The sequence below is a fragment of the Artemia sp. Qi Xiang Cuo genome, chromosome 12 (genome assembly GCF_049724085.1).
Source record: "Artemia sp. Qi Xiang Cuo chromosome 12, ASM4972408v1, whole genome shotgun sequence".
NCBI classification, from domain to species: Eukaryota; Metazoa; Arthropoda; class Branchiopoda; order Anostraca; family Artemiidae; genus Artemia; species Artemia sp. Qi Xiang Cuo.
Window position 1 is genome coordinate 9,567,749 of NC_142805.1, and position 26,788 is coordinate 9,594,536.

Consider the following 26,788-nt stretch of genomic DNA (forward strand, 5'->3'; position numbering starts at 1 on the left):
GCTGGTATTAAATTCCATTTACATTTAACCCACCCCCGGAGGCTCAGACTCTTTCTTAAATGATTCTAGGAGATTAGTAAAAGGGTGGAACATATTACTAATAAAATATATTTTTATAAAAGGTCAATAGGTGAAAATAGTTCTTGGAAAACAATAAAGCTTAGTGTGTTAAATTAAGTCAGGATTTTACTGTTTTGAAAATACAATAGTTTTCTTAAACGTTACAAATTTATAAATAACTGACCCGATCTTTCGATCCCATCCCTTTCTTTCTCTTTTCCTTTCCTTCCCCTTCGTTTTCAAACAGATTTCACTGTACTTGCATGGCTTCATCCAAAATACAAATGGTCCAAAAAAACTAAAAGAGGTTTTATACCGAGCTGTGGAAGATCATCAGCAACTGTTCAACTATAAATTGTACCAGCTATTCAAGAACAAACTCGGCGACAGGGCTTTATCCAATTAGAAAGTGTTTGAGCAGTACAAAAAGCTACTCGTTCTTCAGTTGGGAGATCTATAAGCTGACATTCTTGCTTGGTTCTCCCTTGGAAGGCTCAGCTATTTTCGGAAAAGCTTGAACCTATTCAAAACCAAAAACTCTAAAACTTTTGAAAAAAGTTTACTGTGAAGAAAACATATTGTGAGAAAACAAGACAAAAAATGCCCTAAGAAAACACCTAATTCTTGCCAAATTTTACATCATTTAAACCCCAAAACTACGAATTTATATTTTAATTAGCCTGTATTAATTCTTAGCCCTTTAGCTTTAGAGCCAAGTGGTTACTCAATTTGTATTAAACCCTAAATGCTATCTTCTGCCGGTGCATCACTAAAATAAAATAAACGAAACAAAAAAATAGAATATGATCACTTTATTTCTAAGCTGTAAATCTTGATTTAAATGAATAGTACCACTGAGACAAAAAAAAAAAAATAAATAAATATTAGTATTGAAAAGAAAAAGAAAATGCACTGAGTTTGTTCTCCTTTCCGTGAAGTAAACATAATCTGCGTATTGATATGAAGTGAGGTTTCAGTTTGGTGCGCTTCCTAACAAATTGTTGAAATCACTGGGAAGCAAAGTCTTATATACAAAAGGGAAAAAAGGAACAGGGAAATATTTTGAATTATTAGAGTATCTTGGAGTGCACATTCACAACTAACTTGATAAGCTCTTGTGATTGTCATGGGTGGCAATTTGGAAAAACAGAAAGTTTGCCTTTTGAGTATTGTCACAGGAAAAAATTAGAAAACGACAAATTACCCCCTCCCCTAGGTTGTAAAAAGTTGGTCATTAGTCTAATAAAATTTATAACAAGAAGCCCTTAGATTATTTCGGTAATTGTGTTTAACTTATCTATAACTCAAATTACCTGATATAACCCAAAATAAGGCAACTATAACAGAAAACAAAAACAGAAACAGAAATCTTGGAAATTTATTTCTAATCCCTTTCCACTTTATGTCTCTTCTCCATGTTTGATCCCTGAAAAAATAAATAAAAAGATAAATTTTAAGAGTGCATTTTCATGAATTGATTCACATAGGCCTATCAGTTTATTTTTTCACTTCAATTTTCATTGCATTGGATGCATTGTGTTCTAAAAAAACCCTAGTAAACAAATGTGGTGAATGGAACTTGGAACTGAATTGATGGACTTGGAGCTAATGGCCTTGATGGGTTTATATGGGCTTGGAACTGACTTGAACAAGCTAAATGGATCACACACAAGATTATCATTAGCCAATCCGCAGCTAAGTATATTTTAAACCAGGGTTAAGCAGCCTATAACCCATGGGTCGTCAACTGAACCATTTAATAATTTAAAGTGACCATTTTAGTTTCAAAAATCTGTAGTAAAATAAAGTAAGATAAACAAAATTTTGAATATAACAAGGGGCGTTCATAGACCTAATTTCTTAAAATTTTTAAACTCTGGGGGCCACCTGAAAAATATCAGTGGGGCGAATTATATAAATTAATTTTTTTTTAAACTTTATATGTAGAAAAGGACTTTGAAAATAATTTTAAAACACAACGAAAGGGGTATTTTTAAAACTAAAGATGATATATGCATAATTCGGTAGCAACAGGGGATTGTAAATGTCTATTGTTAAACCAAAACTGTTTGAAAACAGTTTTTGGAGATCGAAATGTTTCATTAATCATCAAAGGAATATGTCTGTCAGGCAAGCATCTCAAATCACTGTTGTATTCATATTCTTGGGATGATGCCAAAAAAGGTGCCTGGAAACAGATCTCAGATAACACTTACAGTGCATCTAATTGAGAAATCTATTGCGCAAATAACTTATTACGATGTAGTGACGTTTAGTACCAGTTGGCCAACGTCCCGGAAACAACACATTGTTTGCCTTAGAATGTATTCCTAAGAAGATAATTTCATCATCAAGTCATTTCATCAATGACTTGTTGGCTCAGTCGAGTAGCGTGTCGTTCTTTTACCATAGGAAAGCAAGGGTCTCAAGTGTGATTCATACATCAGACATTAATCTCATAAAATCAATGGGAACCTTCTTAGAAGCTACAAAATGCATCGTTGCAAAAGAAAATATGTCACCATCTATAACTATATTTAACAATAACGTCATCTATGACTTTGGGTATGAAGTCGACAGCATTGGGGGAATTACCGCTAAACCTTTTTCTTGATCCTAATCCACTAAGGATGTGCTCAGGACCATTACATTACAATAATGATACCTGCCCGGTTGTAGTCATGATCAATTATCAACAGTCAATAATCAATAGTCGGCTCGACATCATTAGAGCACTAAAAGATATCAACCAACTGTTTATTAAAATCCATATAAAAACTTCCTTTATTAGAAACAATGTCACTTCGGCGTTCTTACATAAAATAATGCAATTCCGAGAATTCCTTATCAAAGCGGAAGTATGATAACGCAAGATGTGTGCGCTTGGAATGATAGGATATGTGTGTCGTTAAAGTGCATATAGTAGTTTGGACGGTCTTTCTCGTATTAGAGTACAAAAAGATCTCTTCCGACTGTTTATTAGAATCCATATAAAAACTTCATTTATTATACATAATGTCCCTTCGGCGTTGTTACAGACAAGAATGTAATTCCGAGAATTCCTTATCAAAGTGGAAGTATGATAATGTCAGTTGATGCGCTCGGAATGATATGATATGTGTGCGCTCAGAATTATTGGCTATTGTGGGGTAGTGGGCGCTTGTATGGTGGGCAGTAGCGTATCCAGGGGGGCCGGAGGGCCCCCCCCCCGAATTTTTTTTTTAAGTGCCAATATAGTAAATTCCGAAATGTCCATGCTTTTATGTTATTTGCAACACCCGTTCCTTTTTTCATTTCTTGTTAAATGGCTATCCATTTCTCCGGCAAGCTTATATCATTATTTTATCATCAAACGTGCAATCGCCTCCTGTAATCAAACAAGAAGTCAAGAAATTTTTCTCACTATTTAACCCTCGGAGCTATAAGCACTAGCTTCTCTGCGCTGAAGGAATTGCGATAAGGAATCAGACTAAGAGGCGATAGTTCATTCAAACGGTGCTGTAATTCCAGTGTAAGCTAAGCATTTAAACAGAACGGTCGCGTTAGAGTAAATAAAGAAAATGACGCACGACGCCAGCCCAGCATTAATCATTTCTTAAAGCTTGCAAAAACCAGCAATGACGGTAAGGAGTTTACTACTATTCTGACAATAGTTTGTATTTAGTGGGTTTTGAAGCACGCATGTGTCACTTGTTATTAAATGCAATTCCCAATTTAGATTGAAGACGACCAAATTTAAATTTGGAAATCTTCTCGAAAGAATTTTTCTTACCTATGATCAATTAAAGGAAATAGTAAAAATGATCATTATTTGGGTGGGATCAAACTTTTTTGAAAATTAATCTTTTTCTAGAGCCCAAAATGGGATTATTAATAGTTCAGTCATTTTATATTCTATTTTTTGTGTAACTATGAGCATGGTTAATGTTGGAATACCTTCATATTCCCGTATTTCCAGAAACAAAAAGTAGAATTCCGCAAAAACGGTAATTTTACCGTGTGAAGTGATCCATTAGAGCCGTTCCAGAATTTTAGCCGTGTCTCTAAAATACAATACTTGTGAGGGGGGGGGGCAAACTTTGACCTACCAAACAAGTCACGTACGCATATAATTTAATTAATAAAAGTTAATTGTTTTCAGTTTTTACGAGTTTTACGAGGAAAACGAGTTTTTGCGACCACTATTAAAATCAGGAGAAAAAATGTTCAGATTATGATTTAATTGCCAAAATTGACGTTTGTCCAGGAACAGCGAGATAAGTAATAAAATGAGTAATTTAACGATTCAAGGGCAATCTTTGAAGCCTTGGAACAATCGGGTAGAAAGCATTTCTTGGTACTTTAATGTTAAGGTCACACTACATGATGCTCCAACCGAGGGGCTAATAACTGACCGTCGCAGGTGTCCCTTCCTTCGTGCCTCCGTGCCTCTGGCACACCTGAAACAGCGTGTTACTGGAAGCGAAGGAACACGGTTTTATCTTTGGTTTATGGAAAGCGTACGACACGTTTTTTACGACGGCAAACTATCTCCTCTTGAGAGGTTATCTTTACTTGGTCGTGTTGTTTACTGCGTTCGACATTGGAGATCCTGGGGCCTAAAAAGTGGACATTATGCTTTGAACGAGAATTTTATTACCACAAACCTTTACCATTGCCTAAAAGATAAATATGCATTCCCTAGTGCTTCTCATTCATCGATTCAAACGGCTTGGGCTCGAACGTCTTTTCAAACTCTCCGACATGAATAGCCAACCGTGTGAAGATTTTTTAGGAAGATGCGGTCTCAAACCAGCACTTACAGTACTGTAATAAACTTTTCGTTCCTCCAACTTCTACCCTCCAACTTCTACACCGAATTCGTCGATATGAAAGTATAACGGATTTTGAACCTCAATATTCTAATGAACAGTTGTCCTTACCCAAGGCCAAGCGAGTTAGATCCATTGGTGTTGTGTCTGTCAGTTCCGATTTTTCTTTGCCCGGGGACGATGAAATGAAGCTCGAGCTAGGGCGAGCTCGTATTGAAAGCCAGCGAAGAATGAAAGCCTTGATACCCGACGACGTACTCTCTGCTTTCGGTCACCAAGTACCGAATGTTCGTCTTTCTGTACTTCACGACAGTGACTCAGACGATAACTCAGAAGAAAATACTCTGTCCGATAAGCAGGAAAAGGCTTCCGTGACTGACACTGAATCGAGCTCGGAAAGTGACGGCATCTTTGAAGATTTGCCAGTGATTGCTCACTGTGTGAAACACCAAGTTGAGAAAAATTGGGTTAGTGAGCCTGCGACGAACATGAAGAATTCTAGGTTTTGTCTTGTCAAGACTTCTGACGGCTCCATAACACCAATAAAAAAATCCACGCTGTTGTGGCTTCTGAGGGTAAGCTCTGAGAAGCTGAGTAGTGACCGATTAAAACATCTGATGGTCTAGGGCCGATGAGTAGGACTACGTGAGTCGCCACAAACCAATGCAGATGTCGGTGTGAAATCGGACAATAAATATCTGAGAAACTAGTTATTTTTTTTAGTTGGTTGCTTTATTTAGCGCTTTTTACTAATAACTCGGTAGTAACAGTTTTTCTGACTGTTGCTTTACAGTTTTCTCTTCAAATACCTAAAGGCCTGGGTTTAATACCAAGAAAGTTGAATTCTAAGTACATTCAGGAAAAAGGGATCTGTTTTTCTTCCGGATTCTTAGATTTCTTTTTTTTAGTACAATTGAGAATCCAAGATCCAAGGGTGCGTGTTGGCACAGCCACTAAACAGAAAATCAGGTATGATAAAAGGGAAAGGGACGTGTGAAGACGTGATAAAAGGCAACTTTTACCGCTGGCCAAGCCATATTGAATAGGGCTGCGAAGCGGGACGTCAATTCTTGGGCGGGAAATTCAAATAACAATGAAACGTGGATGCGTAGACACATTTTTTCGGAACTTTGGCGAATTGTTTTGTCCTAAAATATTTGTCATAGATCCTACTAATCCACCAGAACGTTTTCACGTCGAAATAATAATAGGAATATTGACAATCAGTTGTTAGTTACAACTAGAAACCACGTTTCACGGTACTTTGAATTTCGCACCTTGCTTTTTACGTCATCACCGCGCAGCCCTATGTTGTATAACTTAAAAACCGTGTTCCGGGATTTTTTTTTTGAAATTTCGGGATTTTTTTTGAAGAAAAATCGGAATTTTATTTTTGAGCTGGTGGCAACGCTGCATGTGTAATAGAAAAAAGTGACACCATCAGTGCCATCGTAGGGTTACCTAGTTTTTGCATGGATATCAACAACTTGCAGTCCTCCATTCTTCATCTTTAGGTACATATCAGTTGTTTTCAGTCTTGGGGGTTCTTTTCCTTGCCAAATAAACCCGTAAATGATTTTTTCCAATTTTAAAAGATCGTTTTTGAAGGTGCTGACATATTCGACCGATACCGAATAACAGGCAAGCTGTATATATTTACATATTGCGCCATTTGGAATATGCCTCCGTGCCTCATGCCTCCAGGTGTCCCTCAAAATGCCCAGTTGTTAACCCCTCGGCTCCAACTAGCGCTTCCGTGTGGAACCGATCACACATTTTTTCATGCGAATTCAACATTATTCAGAGTATTTCAATGTGAAAAGCATATAGATCATATAAAATACACATCTTCAGAATGACTGGACATATTAAGATCTTTTGCTGAAAAGGCAATCGTGCGGAAAACGCAGCGTTTCCACATTACTAGATTTTTTCTCTAGATCCTATGTTTTGAAGGATTGAAATTTGGCACGCTTGTTGACCTGGGTCTTGTGTCACGCGTAAAATTTTGAACCCAAAACTCAGAAACTCGGACTAGCACAATAATTCACGCGTTTTGGTTTTGAAGAATATTATAATGTAGAAAATGGAAACCTAACTTTAAAATATAGATAATATCTTCAGTCCTGCTTTAAGAAAATATAGGGTTTGCCAAAAATAAGCAACTAATCTTTGCACCCTTTTTTGTATTTTTTTTCCCAGAAGCTTTGGATCTAAAGCTGAATTGATATCTCTGTGTTTTTTACTTCCCGTCCATTAAAGACCAAGATATTTAATACAACTATGATTAATTATGATTTATCTAATAATTTGTAATTCACACTCTTTTATTCTGGTTTTTTACTTTTTTCTTATTTCTTTTCGTGACTTCATTTCGTCTTTTTAATTTTAGACTTGAATTTTGGCGATGACAGTAGTACCTCTCCTTCTAGTAGTATTGACTATGTTATGAGCGGTGTGGATGCTTCTTGCTCGAAGGGCTAAGATATGATCGAATTTCACCAGCCAACTGAACAGGATTCTGTAGACTCTTCCCGTGTTCTTTCAAAGTTAGATATCGGCTTGTATGCCAGAAAACCAGACGAAGAAACCTTTCAGACGAAGAAAAATACAATCTTTTAACCAGTCACTTCAAGCCGAACCAGAATTTTCCATTTCATTCGAAAGCATTTATCGAAAAGGGAAAAACGAAAGTTCGATCCTTTCAGTACTCTTGGTTACAAACTTTCCCAGAATGGTTGGTCTTCAGTCCACCGTGCATGGGTGTCTTTTGTGCAAAATGCGTTTTATTCGCTTGTCAAGCTGCTGGGAAGGGTAGCCATCAGGTTCAAGGCTCTCTAGTCTCGAAACCATATACAGGACTCAGGGATTTCCTTTCAGACATGCGGGCGCATCAGAACTCTCGTTACCATCTTGATTCAATGATTAGCGCCGAAAGCTTTGTCTCCGTTTATGAAAAACGAACTAGGAGCATTGTGTCTGCTATATCGAGAGCAGAGGCTGAAAAAAAAGAAAACTTGCGAAATTATAACACCAATTCTGCGCACGGTCCTTTTTTGCGGGCGGCATGAATTACCTCTGCGAGGACACAGAGAGGAGAGTAAACTATGCGACGAAACTAACGTAAATGAAGGCATTTTTCGTGGTGTTTTGCGTTTAATGGTAGAGAGTGGAGAAAAATGTCTAAAAGAACACTTCGAAAATGGCGCAAAAAATGCGCAGTATATATCTCCCATCATTCAAAACAACCTGATCGATTGTGCCGCGTTCATTATTATGCCCAGCATTGTGAGTGATGTAAATAGTTCAGTAGCATTTTCAATCCTTGCCGACGAGACTACAGACATTTCCAAAAAGGAACAGTTAGTTCTTGTAGTCAGATACTACAATGAAACCCACCATTAGTGTATATCCCACCATTGGTGGGATACCTGGGTGCTTGTAACTGTTGACCCCATACTACTCCTATATTTATATTCGACTCAATACGTATTCATGTCTACAGATATTATGCAACTAAGGGAATACAACCCATAATGGATAACTTATCTAGATTAAGGATGTTCATCCCAAAAAGTGCACAAAAACAAACTAAACTCAAAAGAATAATCCATCTATCAGAATCCTCTTAATGCTGCGTAATTTATTCGGCTATAATTTCCCCGAGGGGAACCACTCCTCAATGTAACCCTGCTGTGCTGTTAGGAATCTCAGTTTTGGTTAGCAAAACTCGTGAAAACTTTACCCTGATGCCACTATGTGACCACGGAGGCAGGATTTCCCTTTCGGGGATAGGGACGGAGATAGGAATTTATGACGATATGGAGACCCGAAACCATCGAACACCAGAGGCTCTCGAGGTAATAATCCGACCAGGTGGCTAAGATTGTAGACATTCCTATGTTTCACTAGTCTCATAAGTTCAATTGGGAAATATGACCAACAGACTTATTTCAAATATTGTGGAAGGTGTCTTAAACAAAACCCTAAAATTAAGAAAAAATGATATTAGCAGCTATACAATCATACTATTTTTATTTCTGGAATTAGGGTTAAAGTTTTCTTCTCAAAACTACTAAATGATTTATTTGGCAATTAATCATGCTGGGAAGATTCTTCAGTAAAAGCTATGGATGAAATTGGGTTAAAACCCAATAGAAAGGTAAAAAGGTGCTAAGTGAGTTGAAGGTACTATTTTGTTTCGCCAGCTGGTTCAAATATTTTGAAAGAACCAGGGACAACCAAAACAAAATTTTCGTGTTTCCTGGACCAATTTTAAGTCTATTTATACCTAAAAACCTTTTTTTTAAGATTTTTCATTAGGCTGTTTCAAAACTACTAATTTTCTTGAATAGTTTTACATTTTTGTCAGTGTTGTCAATCTGAACTGTCAAAATATGTAAAAAGCAAAGCTAATTAGTTGTATTGACAACACTTTTCGTCTAAAAAATTCAAATGTCAGAATTTGTTGATACTCTAAGACAACTACAGGTTCAAAGGAAAGCTTGTATATGAAGTGGTTGCACCCCTTCTCAATACCTTGCTCTTTACGTTAAAGGTTGAGTTTTTGTCTCAATTTTTTAAGAACAACTCCTGAGACACAAAGGCCGATTATTTAGAATAGGAGGGTTTTATAAGAGTGTTTTTAAAACTTTTGCATGAAGAGCAAGGGATTGAGGAAGGGGGCAACTTCCTCATATATGAAATAAATTCTGTTCATTTTGAGTTTTAAACAAACAAGTCGAATAATAGGAAAATTCTGTATATAAGACAGTGGAACGCAACTTTAAATGAACATTCGAACCTGTATCGAATGGCCGTCCTCAGCAAAACAAATGAAGAAAAAACAAATATAAAAGAACTCACATTAAAATTCAATCGTTAAAACATTTATTTTTTTCAAAACAGCCCTAGCATCCTTACTTCAAGGAAGTTCAACCAGGGCTGAAGGAAGTGATTCCTGCTTGAACTTCCTTGAAGTAATGATGCTAGGGCTGTTTTGAATTTTTCTTTTGTAGTTTTAACGATTTATATATATATATATATATATATATATATATATATATATATATATATATATAAATATATATATATATATATATATATATATATATATATATATATATATATATATATATATATATATATATATATATATATATATATATATATATATATATATATATATATATATATATATATATATATATATATATATATATATATATATATATATATATATATATATATATATATATATAGTACTGGGCCCCGGCACGAGGCAGGCTTCTATATATAGATTCTCACTGTCGTTTGTCTTCTAAACACAGACAATTTGAGTCTTTTCTTGATGTCATGACGTCCAAATGGAACTTAAATCAGAAGTGGTACCTTTGTAAAATTACATTGTTTTTTATTTGACCTTTAACTGTTGCCTCGACTTGTGTTTTGTCATTATGACATAGATATCACTGAACCTTTATTTCTTTTAATTGCTCAGGTGAAGGGACAAAAACTTCTTTTTCTTCCAACGATTTATCTAGTCCAGGTTTTTGATTTTCAAAAGTATAGTAGGCATTGATGACTTTATCCATGTCAAAGTCCAGAACGTAATAATCATCGCTATCATTTTCAATTTGTTTGCTTCGTTTTACCTCGGCTTGTCTTTCGTCATTATGAAATACATATAGCCAAACCTTTGTTTATTTTTAACAAAGGAATGGTGGGCATTGATGATCAGAAAAGAAATATCACTCTAATAATAACGCATTTTGTTGGTAGTTGTCACGGCTTTCTTCCACACTTCGTTATATGTTCATTGTTGATTTTCAGGAGGGAGCAGAACTTTTCAGCTACGTTGTCTTTTCACACGAGAAAATGTAACGTATAAAATTCCATGATTAAAAACTGGAGTACTAACGTCAGCGTCAACAAATTCAATAGTTTGCCCTTGCAACTCATGTATAGTCATGGCAAATGCAGGTCGAATTGGAAATCGATGCCGTTGAACAGTACATCCAAGTTGAATTTTACTAGAGTCCACTGTAACTCGGGATATATAGACTCTTTTTCCTGATTTTTCCCCAGTAATTATATTCTTCTTAATTATGTTGTTGAAAAATTCAGTAACAATAAGGCGAGTTCCATTACACATCCCTTCTGCAATATCTAAATTACGCATAAGTACAAGTATTGTATGTTTTGTATTTTTGAGTCATGCGGTGTTGATATTGCAGTGCCAATTGAATTGGAGAATTTGGAGTAAATTCAATTCCTCCTTTTTCTTTATCTTTTACAGAATCGTAATATGTATACGATTTGCATTCTTCTGGAAGGTGATCGATAATTTTCGCATTTATTTTACTAATTTCTTTGCTGATTGATGCTAAAATAACAAGATCCTTCATTAAACCGAAACTTTGTTTAGACAAACATTTTCCAAAAACTTCCTCAATTAAACGGCCACTGGAAATTATTTCTTCTGGTAATTCAATTTCATTAAGCTCATTTTTAGTCAGATTTTCATTTCCCAGTTCGAGGATGTACTTTGCAAATGCTTCCTCTTCAGGATCGATACGCATATTTTTCTCAAAGGAAACATGTTTGAAATTCTTCCAAAGATAACTTTTTTTTATTGATAAATCGAGTGTTTCACTGTGGTTGCGTCGGGGTTGAACTGGTAAACACTGCCAGAAATCACCTCCAGCAACTACAATTTTTGCACCAAATCGTAGGTTTGGATTTGCAATGGACTGCAACAACTGATCCATATTTCGTAAGCCATACTTGGGAAGCATGGGTGCTTTGTCAAGTAGGAAATTGTCTACTTGAGCTAATTCTAAACCTCAGCGTGAACCCGGTCTTATACAGGAAACAGAATCTGAGGAAAGTGGAACTTTCAAGACAAAGCTCTTGTGTGTTGTTAGTCCAAAAGGCAATAAAGTTGTTGCTATTCCTGTATAAGCTTCCTGTATAACTTTGTAATTTTTTCTACATAGAATGTGATACAAGGTCTTATAAACAAAAATTTACCGGTACCACCTGGTCCATCTATGAAAAAACATTTTTTCCCAATACGATTAGGATCATTGACAGCCAGTAAAATATTGTCAACAATTTCAAGCTGTTTTCCTTACAGAAGCCAATACATAGTATCTCCAGTAACAGCTGACTCACTAGAATTTGGAAATTCCAGGCTGTGGTCATTTTCATAGATCTCAATGTTGTTCATGCCGTGTCATTCATCCAAAAACTAAAATTTTAATCTTATATCGCCACCTTACTTAACTTTGATGCAATAATACGATAAGCACACTTTACTGCATCTGCTTTTAATGAATTAGTTCGTCTTGCATGCAAAATGAAATTTTCTTCCAATTTATTTTGAATCTTTCCCAATAAGATTTGGAATCTGATGGACTACCAAAAACAAGAATCTATGTGAAGAGTATTCGCATTACAGAGGGTATTTTAGACAGTGCCGATTCTTCTAGGGCGTCGAACCACTGTTTATCGTCGAACTTAAGGCCACGAGCCAGACATGCTTATTTGTATGTGGAATATACAACGCTACTAACTGTTTTAAGATCTTCAAAACTTGTTGCATTCTTCACATTATACAAAAGTACTCGTAAATAGAAGCACTCGGGAAAAGCTGCAAATTTTAGGTTGTGAATTCGTCCAATGACACTTAATCGACATGTTCTATGTTCCCATGTACTGGTATTGCCATTTCATTTATAGTGTTCAGGCATTTCCCAACGCCTGAACACCACTATCTCAGAAAAATGCCTAACTAGAAAAATTTCGTCTTTTTCATTTGTTTTAACACCTTGTTGGGAGTTAAAACAAATGTTGGATACGCATCCAACACTAAGCCTTGTTGTCCAATATCTACCAAATCTTCTTAGGCTTGGTTTGTATTTTGCATTAGATAACTTCCTGGCAAATGAACATTTAAACGTTGAACGACATGGCTCTTTTTCTGGACACTTTCATGTTGTCAAAAGTGTGTATCTGCAATATCTCAGGAATGGGGATGGATACTAGTTAAAATTTATAAGAGAGTGTTAGCAGGGATATTGATCTGCATCAAAAGTATGGCTGCATAGTCCAACCAGGCTGTAAAACGGACATATCCACAATATGCCAGGAGCTTTTAAGGTTGTTCATTTGAAACTTTTAGGGAATGTAGAGGAGGATACTGGACAAAATTGAAAAACACTACCTATCCAGGAAGACAAGAGGGTGTATCTACAATATCTCAAGAACTGGTTACAGTATTAAGTTGAAACTATCAGGGGATGTTGAAATAAACCAAAAGACATTATGCGCATATAGGTTGTCAAAAGGGCATATCAACGATGTCTTTGGAGCTGTCAAGAGTCTTAAGCTATATCTTTCAATAATGTCGAAGGAGATATTAAACTAAATCAAAAGACCCCAAGTGCATGATGATGGTCAGAGCAACATGCGTACATACAATACCTCAGGAGCAGCCAAGGGAATTAAGCTGAAACTTTCAGTTAAAGTTGAAGCGGACACTGAACTAAATCAAAAGACACTCTGTACGGCTCCCTATTGTAAAAAACCTTTTAAATGCAAAACATTAGGAGCGAGCACTTGCATTCAATTAAAACTTTTTATAATGTTCACTTGGATGTTGAACTAAGGCAAAAGGTATTAAGAATATCATGGTTGTCAAAATTGCAAATATGGAATATCCCAAGTGCAGCTAAGGGTACGAAGTTGAAACTTCCAGGGAAATTTAATTAAGATATTTAACTAAATAAGAAGAAAATTCTTTCTTCCCGGTTGTTAAAAGGGCATATCTGTATATCTGCAATATTTCAGATCTGACTAAGGGAACTATGTTGAAACTCTTAGGAATTATTGAACAAGATTTTGAAATAAATCAACATATACTATGTCCATACAGTAGGCTTATACCAGCTTTGCCTCTCACTCAGACTATCTGTATGGGATTTTTCTCTAATTATCCATGGCTTGATAACAACTTGATTTTAATTCAAAAATCAACGGACTCGGTCCCGGCCTAGATTTCGTTATCTAACAGGTCTATCTAAAATCATTATAGGAGCGGCTAAGAGTATTAAATCAAAACTACAGGGAATATAAAAGGGGATATTTACTTAAGTCCAAAGACACTGTGAATATCCAGGTTGTCGAAAGATTGTACATCTAATATCTAAGGTATTCTAAAGGTACAAATCACCAACTTAAGGGACCCAGCTGAAAATTGAAAAGATACTATGAATATCGAGGTCGTCAAAAGATTGTATCTGCAATGTCGTGAAGTGAGCTGTTTCAGCAGTATTGTTTTTATATAAATAAAATAATATGACAGTTTTCATCCATATAGAATCCTTAAGTAGGTTAATAAGCCTAAATAAGGTTGTCAAAAGGTTGTATATACAATATCGTAAAGTGAGCTGTTTCAGCAGTATTTTCTTTATATAAGTATTATGAAATCCCTAAGTAGGTTAACAAGCTTAAAGTAGGTGAACATTTTTGGAAAATTTGTAGGGCACTGCTATTTGAAAGATCTATCAAAACAAGAGTTTAGGCACGATGCTTTTCTTCAAAACAGGTATCGCTAGGTGCATTCCAGGGAGAGGTTTTGAGTCCTCTACTTTTTAGCCTGGTCATAGTCAAGGTGACGACTCACCTGGAAGATAGGTATTCCAAAATGGGTAAAATTCAAAAACGTTCAGAAATTAAATAAAATAAACAAGATTTTTTCTACTGAAAGTAATGAGCGACATTAAAACTTAAAACGAACAGAAATTATTCCGTATATGAAAGGAGCTGTCCCCTCCTCAACGCCACGCTGTTTACGCTAAAGTTTGACTCTTTCCCACAACTCTACTTTCCAAAACAATTAAAACTTTAGCGTAAATAGCGGGGCATTGAGGAGGGGACAGCCCTTTTCACACAGGGAATAATTTCTGTTCGTTTTAAGTTTTAATGTCGCTCCTTACTTTCAGTTAAAAAAAACTTTTTTTGTGTTTTTTTCTTTAATATGTATAAGACGTGTTTTTTTTCTGTTTTACTAGATGACAAAAGAATTACATGACTATGCTTGCTTCTCTGTAACAGTGTCTCATAAGGACAACAATTTTTACAAAACCCCAAAAAGTACCAAAAGAGAATCAAAAGAATGCTGAATGGCTGTGAAAATTGAAGGGTAAATCATTAATATAACTCTTCCACAGAAAAACTTTGTAGGTCATTCCTGCCTTGAGGCAGCTAGAGGAAGTCATTAAAACCTCAGTTATACTAATTACCTTCATTCATGGTCAGGTTCAGTCTTTTTTTATTTTTAACATTCGCAAATGATTTCAAAAACCATGCTGTCGCGCTGGAGAAAAACCTATCAGGATTTTCAGTGCCGCAAACGTCCACATAACTTTTCATCTGTTAAGTTATATTAGATCAATTAAATAAAAATTACATCAATTAAATAAACATTACAACAAATCCAGTCTTAATCACTTATCAATACTCACCTCCCCCACCCTGCCTCTTAGTCCATTTTCACCTCCCCTACCCACCCATAATAAAGTTCAACAATCATGTCCCTAAAAATAATCCTTTAATTTTTCTTTAAATTGAGGCACGTGTCCCGCGGCATTGCCATTTAAGGTAGTTGTTGTATGAGGGAATAAGTAGTTCTGGTCTCGTATGTAGTTTCAACGTGGAATAAACTACAGACTGGATTAATTCCCAGAGTGCTGTTCTTACACTCACTTGATAAGAGGTTCAACCATTAGAAATTATAATCTCCAGAGCTTGTGGTTCAAGACCTTTACGACAAGTGTCAAAAATCTTGCCGGAAAAACAAAAATAACGAAATGGACTAAAGAAGGAAATTTTAGTGCAGAAAACTGTATATTAGCCTGAAGAAATAAAATTTATTTGTATATCTGCTACATACCTGTAAACAGGCTGCTTGAAGTTGTTGTAACTCGAGAACATATCAATAGGTCCAAAGCTGACGGAAAGTGAAAAGAAGCGGCTGCATACCAGACTTTGGCCTCCAAAATTTTTGTCCCATTGAGGCGTAATATAGAACATAATTCCTTCATAAGCCCCGGGTAAATTCAGACCTCGGAGCAGGAGTAATAGTAGGACAACGTATGGGAACAAAGCAGTAAAGTAAGCAGCTTTTCCCGAAGAAGACACGCCCTGTAGGGAGAACTTAGTGTTAGAATATCTTCAAGGAATTTTATTTTAGGGACATCAATGAAACAGGTGTCCTTACTCTTAAGCAGAATGGCCGTATCCACAATATTGCACAATTTCAATAAGGACAAAATAGTAGTTTTACTGAGAAACTAAATGTTTCTTCAATGCTTGTCTAACTGGCTACCATTACTATCATAGAGAGAGTAACTTTGCTTATTTTATGTCAGTTGTTTATATTTAAAGCTTATTTTATACTTGTTATGTTTATATTTTAATTTTTTGTTCAGACGAGCTACATTGTTTGCTAAGAGAACAATTCGTTAGAAAAGGCATTTTCCCATAAATTCCTAAAAATTCGGGAATAATTCTGACTAACTCACTAAATCAGGAAGCAGGACATTTTCAAAATTACCATGACGTTTTTGGCCTGTTTATATTTCCAAGGACAATCTTATACTTTACCAAAAAAAGCAGACTTCTAAATTTGTTCATTCTTACAGGAATCAAAACCAGCTAATTTCCCCAAAGTAAATTTCTGAGAGCAAACCATAAACATAGAATTCCGCGTCTTAATAAGTAAACACGAAAAGGTACTTTTTTTCTACTGAAAAAATTTGACCAGGCACTTTTTACTGTATTGTACACTTTCAGAAAAAAAAACGATCAAACTTTCCTGAAACAAATCCCTGGTAGAAAACAATAAAAACTGAAAAAACAGTATAAAAAACGGACAACTATAATTGAAAATAAGCTCGTCAGCTTGAATTCAAATTTGGATACAGGGCCAAGGGATCAGTTTTTTTGCGCTTAAAAATAAACCAACATGATAAGTATCTTTTTTTTATATTTTATGGTTAAAAACTCAAGCTCATGGAAGTTTTTAAATTGTGCAGCCATATTCAGAAAATTTGATATTTTATTAAAAAAGGCACTGACTTATGAATTTGTTCGTTTTTACAGAAATCAAAACCAGCTAATTTTCCCAAAGCAAATTTGTGAGAGCAAACCATAAACATTGAATTCCGCGTCTTAATAAGTAAACACGAAAAAGTAATATTTTCAATTTGTGGAAGTAAAAATAAAAGAAAACTTATGTTCTACCGAAAAAATTTGACTAGGCACTTTTTAATGTATTGTACACTTTCAGAAAAAAAACTATTAAACTTTCCTGAAACAAATCCTTGGTAGAAAACAATAAAAACTGAAAAAAAAACGGTATAAAAAAACGGACAGCTGTAATTGACAATAAATATGTTATCTTGAATTCAAATTTTGATACAGGGCCAAGGGATCAGTTTTTTTTGCGCTTAAAAATAGACCAACATGATCAGTATCTTTTTTTATATTTTATGGTTAAAAAACTCAAAACTTTTCAATTTGCGGAAGTAAAAATAAAAGAAAACTTATGTTCTAGCGAAAAAATATGACCAGGCACTTTTTACTGTATTGTACACTTTCAGAAATAAACGATCAAGCTTTCCTGAAACAAATCCCTGGTAGAAAACAGTAAAAACTGAAAGTTGTGTATAAGAAACTGACAGCTATAATTGACGCACTTGTCAGCTTGAATTCAAATTTGGATACGGGGCCAAGGGATCAGTTTTTTTTGCGCTTAAAAATAGACCATAATGATCAGTATCTTCTTTTTTTATAATTTTATGGTTAAAAAACTCAAGCTCATAGATGTTTTCAAGTTGTGCAACCATATTCAAAAAATTTCCCAATGCTCATTCACTACAAAAAAGGAGAAAAAAGTGAAAAAAATGAAAACACTGAAACTAACCCGGAAATAATTATAAGTAATCCAAAAGAAAAAAGTAACAGTTGGCTAAGGTTCAAGAAAGAAAATATACCTTATCAAGTACGAGGAATATGACTGTCCATGAGAATAATAGGCAAACTGTCAGCCTCCATTGAGGGACTCCAATTCCATTGTCGAGATTTTCAATCTGCTGTAGAACATTTTGTCTGAAAGATGTAACCAGTATCAGAAAAAGTTTAATAGTAGCTAAATAGTTGTCGACACTTTAGAAAGAAAAGATAAAAAGTAAAACAACGCGGATATTTCGACTGTTTTTAACGATTTGTTGAATTTTTTCAGGGAAGTAAAGAGCAAAGTTGAGACTTAAAGAAAAAAATCTAACACATATTAAATCCAACATATATTAAAAATCTAACATATAAAAAATCTAAAATCTAACATATATATATCTAACATATATCAATAAACTAGCAAAAAAAAAACAGCTGTAAATATCTCCCCATGTGTGTAAGATTATAGAAAACTAGTGCTTTACTGAAAACACAAAACAATATAGGATTTTGTGTACAGTAAAAGTACACCGATTAAGGACACTATTATAATATTTAATATTATTATTAATATTAGGAAATAATACTTATTTTTATGCTTAAGTTTTAAGGTAATTTTAATTGTATGCTGAAAGTTGCTTTTATCACAGCTGGTGTAGGACTATGAACAGTATTAAAGGCAGGCCAAGATTTACACATAGGTCCACTAGGCACAGAGTTAGGGGCACAAAAAAACCTGTGATTTTTTTCTTAAAAAAACCGGACTGGTGTGATTTATCGTCAAAAAACCAGGTGCAATTTGCAGCTGCGCCGCCTATTCATAGAAAAGTGATTTTAAAACAACACAGGAATTCTGTAACTGTTTATAAACTGTCAGATGTCTCCCAAGAATGACAGCTGATACCTCTGTGTCATCTCTCTCTTGCATCGCTTTTGATTCATCACTCCACTCCACAAGTTTCAACTTCAATTTTTGCTTCCCTTAGAATAACTTTGTTTATTAAAAATAGCTTAAAGGCGAGAATGATTGTCCAATAAATATTTGAGCTTGAGAATGTTGTCTATTAGAAACGCATACATCCGCAGTGGCGAAGATAGGCTACAATTTTCACAAAATGTTTAGATTTGAAATTGTAGGATTATTAAGCAATTTTAACATTCAAAAGGCCAAAACATTAAAATGTTAGGCAAAGTAAAGCTGTATAAAATTTTTAGCCAAATCGGATGAGAGATAGGCGATGAAATAACCATCTCAAATGTTGGTGAAATACAGAAAGAATCAGTAAGTAAAGCGGGGTAAAAATGAAAAGGAAACATAACTGTGCTACCCATGCAATTAAACTTTTACTCTTAAGATTAGCCAAAACAATAGTTACCATTCCTTTTTCAGTGTCAGATGACAATTTTTCTAAATAGGCAGTTTTTTTATTTTTCAAACCGCGTTTTCCTACTTTTGGTTACTCTGGGCTGTGGTTCGCTCTTTACTAGGTTGCAGCTACTGATGCAAGGATGATGGGACTTAGCTCAAAGTGTTCCCCCTTCACCACAAAATCTTACCCAATATAATAACAATATTTATTTCTAGTTAATCATATGGTATTCAGTTGGTATTCAGACTTCGTTGTGGTAACATCATAGTTTTTTCGGATATAACCTTACTCAAGCTGTGAAATTTCCCTGTGGACTTTCATTTTGGATTTATTTTTATAAGCGGATTACCATTTTGCAGACTATTTCAAATTCCCTTGGGACAGTAATTTGTAGTTGAATATCTATGCAATAATTGAATAGAGATGGGTGCTAGTAACTAGTTTAGACTTGAACTTATTTATTAGTGAAATGGATGAATGTGGTATATATTGAATATATTCATGATTATGATGGAGCTTGTACATTCTGCGCTGCTAAACTTTGTGTAGTCAAATTTTCATGAAGTAGTGTATAATGAAATTATTGGCAAACATGCGGCTGACTTTTTTGATGAGAAGTCTATTATGATAGATAAAACTGACCTCTGGTCTCGAGTGTTCGTAGGCGAACGTGTGCCTCGACGGAAAGTAGATCTAGCTAATTACCGTCACATAAAGGATATAATTGAGACCTCTCTGAAATGCGAGTCTGATTATTTTATTTTGCCAACTTACGGGATTATTTTGCTTACCGAGGTTCCTGTCATTCCAGCCGTGGCATATTCAAGCCTCGCATCAAGTCTTCTAAACATTGACTCCGAACTCAAGCAAATCTTTGAGAAAATTGTTTCTTATGATCTAAATTTCCCTCCTCTTAGTGACCCCAGGCCCCAGCCAATCACTGATAATCAGGCCATTATTGTCATTTCAAAAGTTCCATCTCAGCTTCATTATCCTGCAAAACGCGGTGAAGTGATTGATCTTAGACCTGGTCACTATTGCATTCATTAGATAAAGCCCTCCTATGATTAATATGGTAGTGTGGATTGATCAGACTGTTACTAAAGACTTTTGCTTTTCTGTTCACTCTGTTATTCGCGACTGTGAAGTCATAGTAAATTAAACATAATACATCGGTATTATGAAAGGTTTATCAAATGCCTTTGACGTGAGCATGCCAATTGGCTGCGGAAATATTAAGGATGCAAAACGAATTGGCAATTCCTTTGCTGCTAAAGTGTTTCTTGAAATTGCAATTGTTCTTGCTAATGCACTGAAGCTTGGCGTGAAAGTTGGTTATGGGATTTTCCGTGTTCATGAGTTCCAGCGTACACCGAGGTGCTGCTATAATTGCCAATCGCCTAATCACTTGAAGTCCTCTTGCAATAACCCTACACGTTGCTCCCGCTGTGCAGAAGAGCATGAATCGTCTCGCGATTCCCCGTGCCAGGCTACCCCTAAATGTGCTAATTGTCATGGCAATCATGTTTCATTTTCTCTAAAATGCCAAATCCTTCGTGAGACTCTAGCTAAACGCTCTAGTCAGCTAAGAAAATGACTATTAAAATCGAATTTTCTACATGTTGATTCAACATTAACAGAACGAAGGATAAGGATGATTCTTTGAACCAAAAACTTTCTAATTTCAACATTTTGATTCTACAAGAACATCTTTTGCCCTTGGTGAGTTTGAATTCCCTTCGCAGGAGTAAAGAACACATTTGTTTTTCGCTAGAAGTGCCCGGAAAACTTCCGGGAGACCTTCAGGTGGGCTGGCATGCCTATTAAAACATAAACTAGTCCCGCTATCCACTGTGTGTTATCGTGAATGTGATTATTTCATTGCAATCCGTTTTGCTAACCTAGTTCTTATTAATGTATACCTCCCTTGCGACCAAAGATCCTTGTCCTCTCTAACAAAGTATGCTAAAGCAATGGATTGGATTGGATCCTGTTAGGCGATATGAACTGTGATATAAATTCTACCTCAACACGGACTGATTTATTTTTGGATTCGCTACCTAATGGCTATCTGGTTTTGGATAAAGATGCATCCCATTCATACATACATAATAGCGGTTCATTGTCTGATATTGATCACTGTGTTGTTTCTTCTGGTGTTTCAATTAGCGATATTCACATTGACCAGGATGAACGTGATTATAACCATCTGCCCCTTTCAGCCACTGTCACCATCAATACGACTAGGGCTGAACAGACCTTATATACTAACTAAAAAAAGTGGATAGCCAAAAGAGACTGCAATAAAACGGACTGGTCTCAATATTTATTAACCTTTGCTCATCTTTTGTCTATGATTAAATTTCAATTTAATTTACTCTGTACTAGTGTTATATCCCCACAAGCTCGAGTTCAGCTCAATATATTTTACAGCCAGATTGTCTTCTGCCTGAAAATAGCCGAAGAAGTGGCTGTCCCGCTTTGTCATTTTAAGCTAAAGACTAGAGGTTCAATATGGATATCTGACCCTGATTTAAAAATTGTGAAAAATCGTGCAAAATTGTGGCTTAGAATTTGGGTGGCGTGTGGCCGCCCTTTAAGGTGTCACCTTTTTGAAATTAAGCAGAAAACGAAGTTGGAGTTTAAACGTTATCTTCGTAAAGTAAGGTACAATGGCGTGGAATTTCCGAAAACCTCTAGTCAGTGGAAACAAGTGATTAATGTTGCGAAATTAGATTCACCTCCTAATGCCGATCGGATCCCTAATGCCTCTTGGATTAATCATTATAATAAGATTTTTAATATTATGAATTATGCGGTTCACTCTCAGTTTGTTAGCCTCTGTTCTTATGCATTACCTGCGAAAATTTACCAAGGCCATGTGCCATGTGCCTGTTTCTGCTGACCGTGTGATTCGTTGTGTTAAGAATTTAAAATCTAAATCATGTGATATTGATGGTATTAGTGTTTTTCACCTTCATATTGATTCGAAAGAATTGATTTATTATTTGCAGTTATTATTTCAAATTTGTCTATGTACGTCTTAGGTGCTTGATTCTTTTTTGTGCGGGAGTGACACTTCGATTCTTAAAGGTGGGAAAGATCCGACTAATTGCGCATCATATAGACCTATTACGGTAGCCTGTTCGCTGAGCAAAGTTTTGAATATGTCCTGCTTCCTGAAATTCTTCCAATAGTTGATTATGTATCCAATCAATTTGGGTTTAAACCAAATATAGGATGCCAACATGCGCATCGAATTCTTACTTCTTTTTTAATTCAAAGATGGATCTGAAGTTCATTTATGTGCTTTAGATATTTCAAAAGCTTTTGACTCGGTTTGTCACAGCCAAATATGGTATTCTCTTACCCAGCTTGGAGTGAATTCATCTGTTATATGTGTCCTTTGTTTTTGGTATGCAAATTCATGTGTTTGACTTCGGTCAGGAGAGATTTTTTTTGGTAATATTCCTATTCGGTCTGGACTTAGACAGGGAGGGGTTCTGTCACCATACCTTTTTAATGCTTGTTTATACCCAGTACTTTCTCGTATTTTTCCGTCGTGTTTTACGGGTCTAACTACTTTATCTTATATTGCTTATGCAGATGAATTATTACTTATTAGCCGTTCAAAATTCACCCTAGCTAAGTCTACCCAGTTTGTTTCTAAACCTTTGAAAAAAAAAATTGGCCTCGTGCTTAATGCTGAAAAATGTGAGTATTTAGTCTTCAATGCTAAAAACCCAAGTAGTGATTTGAGTTGTAGTTCTTTTTCATTTAAGGTGGCTCCTGCTTTGCGTTGGCTCAGGTTTAGCATCCGCTCTTCTATTTCAGCTACCCATGCTAGTGCACTTGCAGACATTAAGAATAAGCTTAGAGCAGGTTATGCTAAAATTGTCCCAAATCGTGGCCAAAATTCTCGTAAGGCGTTGGCTAAACTCTATTCTACATATTGCAACCATTCCATTCTTTTTCTATCAGGTTTGCGCCCATTTTTTAATACTAGTGATATGCAGGATATTAGAATTTTGTATTTCCGTTATTGTAAATATCTTTTGTATTTGCCTCGTTGGTATAGAAACCGTAAGATTATTCGAATGTTTAATGCAACTGATATATTGACGTCCTATAATAAGTTGGACTCCAAGTTAAAAGATGAGGCCTGCAAGCAGTTGGGTCCTTTTATTCCTCTTGTGCGATTGTTCTGATTTGCATTTGTAGTTCTTTATATTTATATTGTCTTGCATGTGTTTTGTTTTGTATGTCTTTACCTTTTATTTTCTTTTGTTACTCCACTTTTTTATAATATTAGTGGGTCAAAAATAAGTTATTATTGTTATTATATTAGGTATTTTTGCCACTATTCCTATGAGCATAGCTGATGCTCGAACATAGATGAACATAGACGGTCAATTATAGTCTATGTTCTGCAGTCCAATGTTTGTACGCGATTTTCAGTATCTTATCGTGAAATATAATTTGAGATTTGATAAAATATTAAAGAGGAAAAAAAATAGAAAATTGCTTACCTAAAATATAGGTCAGAGGGACTCTCCGATTTTTCAAATATTGACGAATTTGTTAGGTTCATTGTTGAGTCAACACATTTCTCATCCACCCAAACTGGGTCACAATAGGTCCAGAGCAGTGGATTTTGGAATGAGGCAAAAAAATAAAAAGACACTAGTGCCGTTAAGCTAGTATAGTAGGTTACAACACACCAGGTTGCAAACCCCTGACAATAACCAATTCCTGAAAAAAATTCGACATTACTAAGCATTGGTACACCTCCTTTTTTACTTGGTCGACAAAACGATCGGTGATGTCGCTAAGGGGAATCTTTGGAGGGACTTAGCCTTTCCACCTACGCAACTAAAACAATTGCACTATTATAACTACAGGTAAAATAAGTGTGTGGACTGAATAAATGGTAGAGTGAATCGGGCAATCTGTTACTACAAAAAAAAAGAGATGCAACCAAAATATCATAAAGCGGAGAGGTTTGAAGACTGAGACCTGTGGGACCAAATAAATTTAATAGTTTTATTTTGGAGAAAAAATGTGGAACGATTAGCTTCACATATTATACCAAGCTCCACATATCATCTTGTAGAATTTAGAAAATGATATTAAATAGCGACGAAGACCACACTGCCTTTCCATCATAAACAATACGCAGAACAATAGGGTATTTTTTTATATAAGACAGTGGAACGCAACTTTAAATGAATATTTCGACCCTATCCAAGGGCCGTCCTCAGCAAAAATAAATAAAGAAAAAACAAATATGAAAGAACTGACATTAAAATTTAATCATTGAAACTAAAATATTTTTAAAAACAAAAACAATTATTTTTTTTGATTGTGCTCTAACCAGTCATATCTTTAGTAATCCTAGCCATGTAATGCTTTTCGAAGAAACTTCCCTTACTAGCAATGATTTAGGCATAAAAAAAGTTGTTAGAGAGGCTACTGAAATTAGAATCAAAATAAATATTAATACTTTTTTAAATAGAGATTTGGGGGAATATTCGCTTAATGCCTTTATATACAAATTTAATTAGAAATGATTTAACTAATTGTATTAAAAAACAGTCAACAATACCACTCAACTTGTTTTGGATAGAGCTTGTAGGCTAGGTGCCAAAAGACAAGAATAACTCTAAGAACTTGTCTGAAAATGTTTCTTATTTCATTTGAATGAACTGTCTTTTTTTCATTTCGCTTGATGTACCAGTCCTGGTTGAACTTCCTGATGCTAGGGCTGTTTTGAAAAATATTTTAGTTTCAACGATTGAATTTTAATGTGAATTCTTTTATATTTGTTTTTTTTTTATTTATTTGTTTTTGCTGAGGACGGCCCTTGGATATAGGGTCGAAATATTCATTACAGTTGCGTTCCGCTGTCTTATATAAAAAATTTCCCTATTGTTCCACTTATCCCGTATGAAAACGATATTACGGATATTAAGGATATGAACGCCAGATGAAGAGTGGCGTTAATGTGATATAAAATACGAAAAGAGAGACAATCCTCTTGGGGATACAAAACAAGTGTTAGTTAGAACAAGACAAAAAATGCACCTTAGGTGACTCCTTTTCCGACAGGGATTCTTGTGTCATAGGTACCGGCTGCTTAGATTTTGTACAAACGGATCCTTAGATTTATTTGAGGGCAGAAAGCATTAATGTGGTAACATGCCTTTTGCAGCAAGAATAAGCATTAGTAAATGAATAATGGATACGGAAGTTCTACTGACAGGCCAGTCCTTAGAGATAGTCTTAAACTACAGACACTGGCTTCAATGAGCAAATTTTCTGCAGAAGACAATACCTCAGGGTACTCAAATCAACGCTGAAGCGAAACTGAAGACATGGATCAGAGCACTTACTCTCAAAATCGTGCAGTATAAGTATCTCAAACAGATTGCATAGAGCAATTGCAATAGTAATAGAATTGAACGATGTATACTTTCCGGCAATTTTTGCTTTTTGGAAATTGGCGTGACATCTCTGGTACAGGATGTTACAATATGTTAAATGCTTTTTAATTTCAAATTTTGAATTTTAAATGTTGAGCGAGGAAAGGGGCCCGTGTTCGACTAATCCCATCTATGCTGGAGGACGGTTTTGACTTTAATCTTGGCTTCTGTATTTTAGTCTTTATTATACGACACACAGTATTATGTCAGCATTCATTCCGCTAACATCTAAATACACAGGCAGTGAAATAACTTGAAAAACCAGTTCCTATTGACAAGAATTGTCGTGTTAAGTGGAAATCTTACTTTATAAGACTTGCTATGTTAAGTGAAATTTTTTTAAGAATAATTATAGTCACGGGAATAGCCACTCGGATGCATTTGTGAGGCTCGGCCCTCACAGAAAGATAAGTAATCTTTCTAATATTATAACCATATTTCCGGATTAATGATGACTTATGTTAATTTATCTGAAACTCTGCAAGAAATAAATCAAAAATTGAATGGAATAGAAATAGTTTCGTCGCAGGTTCAAGAACTTAGAAACGATCTATCTGCTATTTTGTTGCGAATTGATTCGACAATAGCGAAGTTCTTTGAGGATGCGTCACAATTGAAGAAAGATTACCAAAGTTTGCAAGCTGAAATGTCAGCTACTAACGTAAAATTGTAGTGGCTAGAAGCTGAGTCTAAAAAGTGTAATTTGGTCCTGTATAATTTCGATCCTGCAAACAAAGGTTCTTCGTTACGAGAAGATGTAATGAAAGCACTGAACTTACATGTGCCAAATCTAGGGCTGAAGAGACATTTTTCGGCTAAACGCTAAACAAGGCACGCGGCCGGTGCTGGTTAAGTTCACAAGCAGTTAAATTCGTGATATTATATTGTGGTCAAGTGCTCACCTGAAAAGGGCGGGTCTTGGTGTTAGTCCCGATTATACAGAGCGTGAACTGTCTATCCGTAACCACCTAAAGCCTTTTATTGAACGTGCTATAGGAGAAAATAGAGAAGCAAGACTAAGAGGGACAAAGTTATATATTGGTCA

General features: G+C 35.4%; 1 protein-coding gene across 1 annotated transcript in view; it reads right to left on the bottom strand.

Annotated features, from left to right (window-relative positions):
• Nucleotides 1-777: 777 nt before the first annotated feature.
• The window catches only part of LOC148945749 (sodium-dependent nutrient amino acid transporter 1-like), a 36,964-nt gene continuing 10,953 nt past the window's right edge, over nucleotides 778-26,788 (bottom strand). The window contains exons 2-5 of the mRNA XM_089097761.1: nucleotides 23,791-24,013; nucleotides 17,933-18,047; nucleotides 15,829-16,079; nucleotides 778-1,486 (exon numbers count right to left, since the gene is read on the bottom strand). Coding sequence (XP_088953887.1) covers nucleotides 1,354-1,486; nucleotides 15,829-16,079; nucleotides 17,933-18,047; nucleotides 23,791-23,852 — 561 coding nt within the window. The 5' untranslated portion in view covers nucleotides 23,853-24,013 and the 3' untranslated portion in view covers nucleotides 778-1,353. The remainder of the gene's footprint in view (nucleotides 1,487-15,828; nucleotides 16,080-17,932; nucleotides 18,048-23,790; nucleotides 24,014-26,788) is intronic.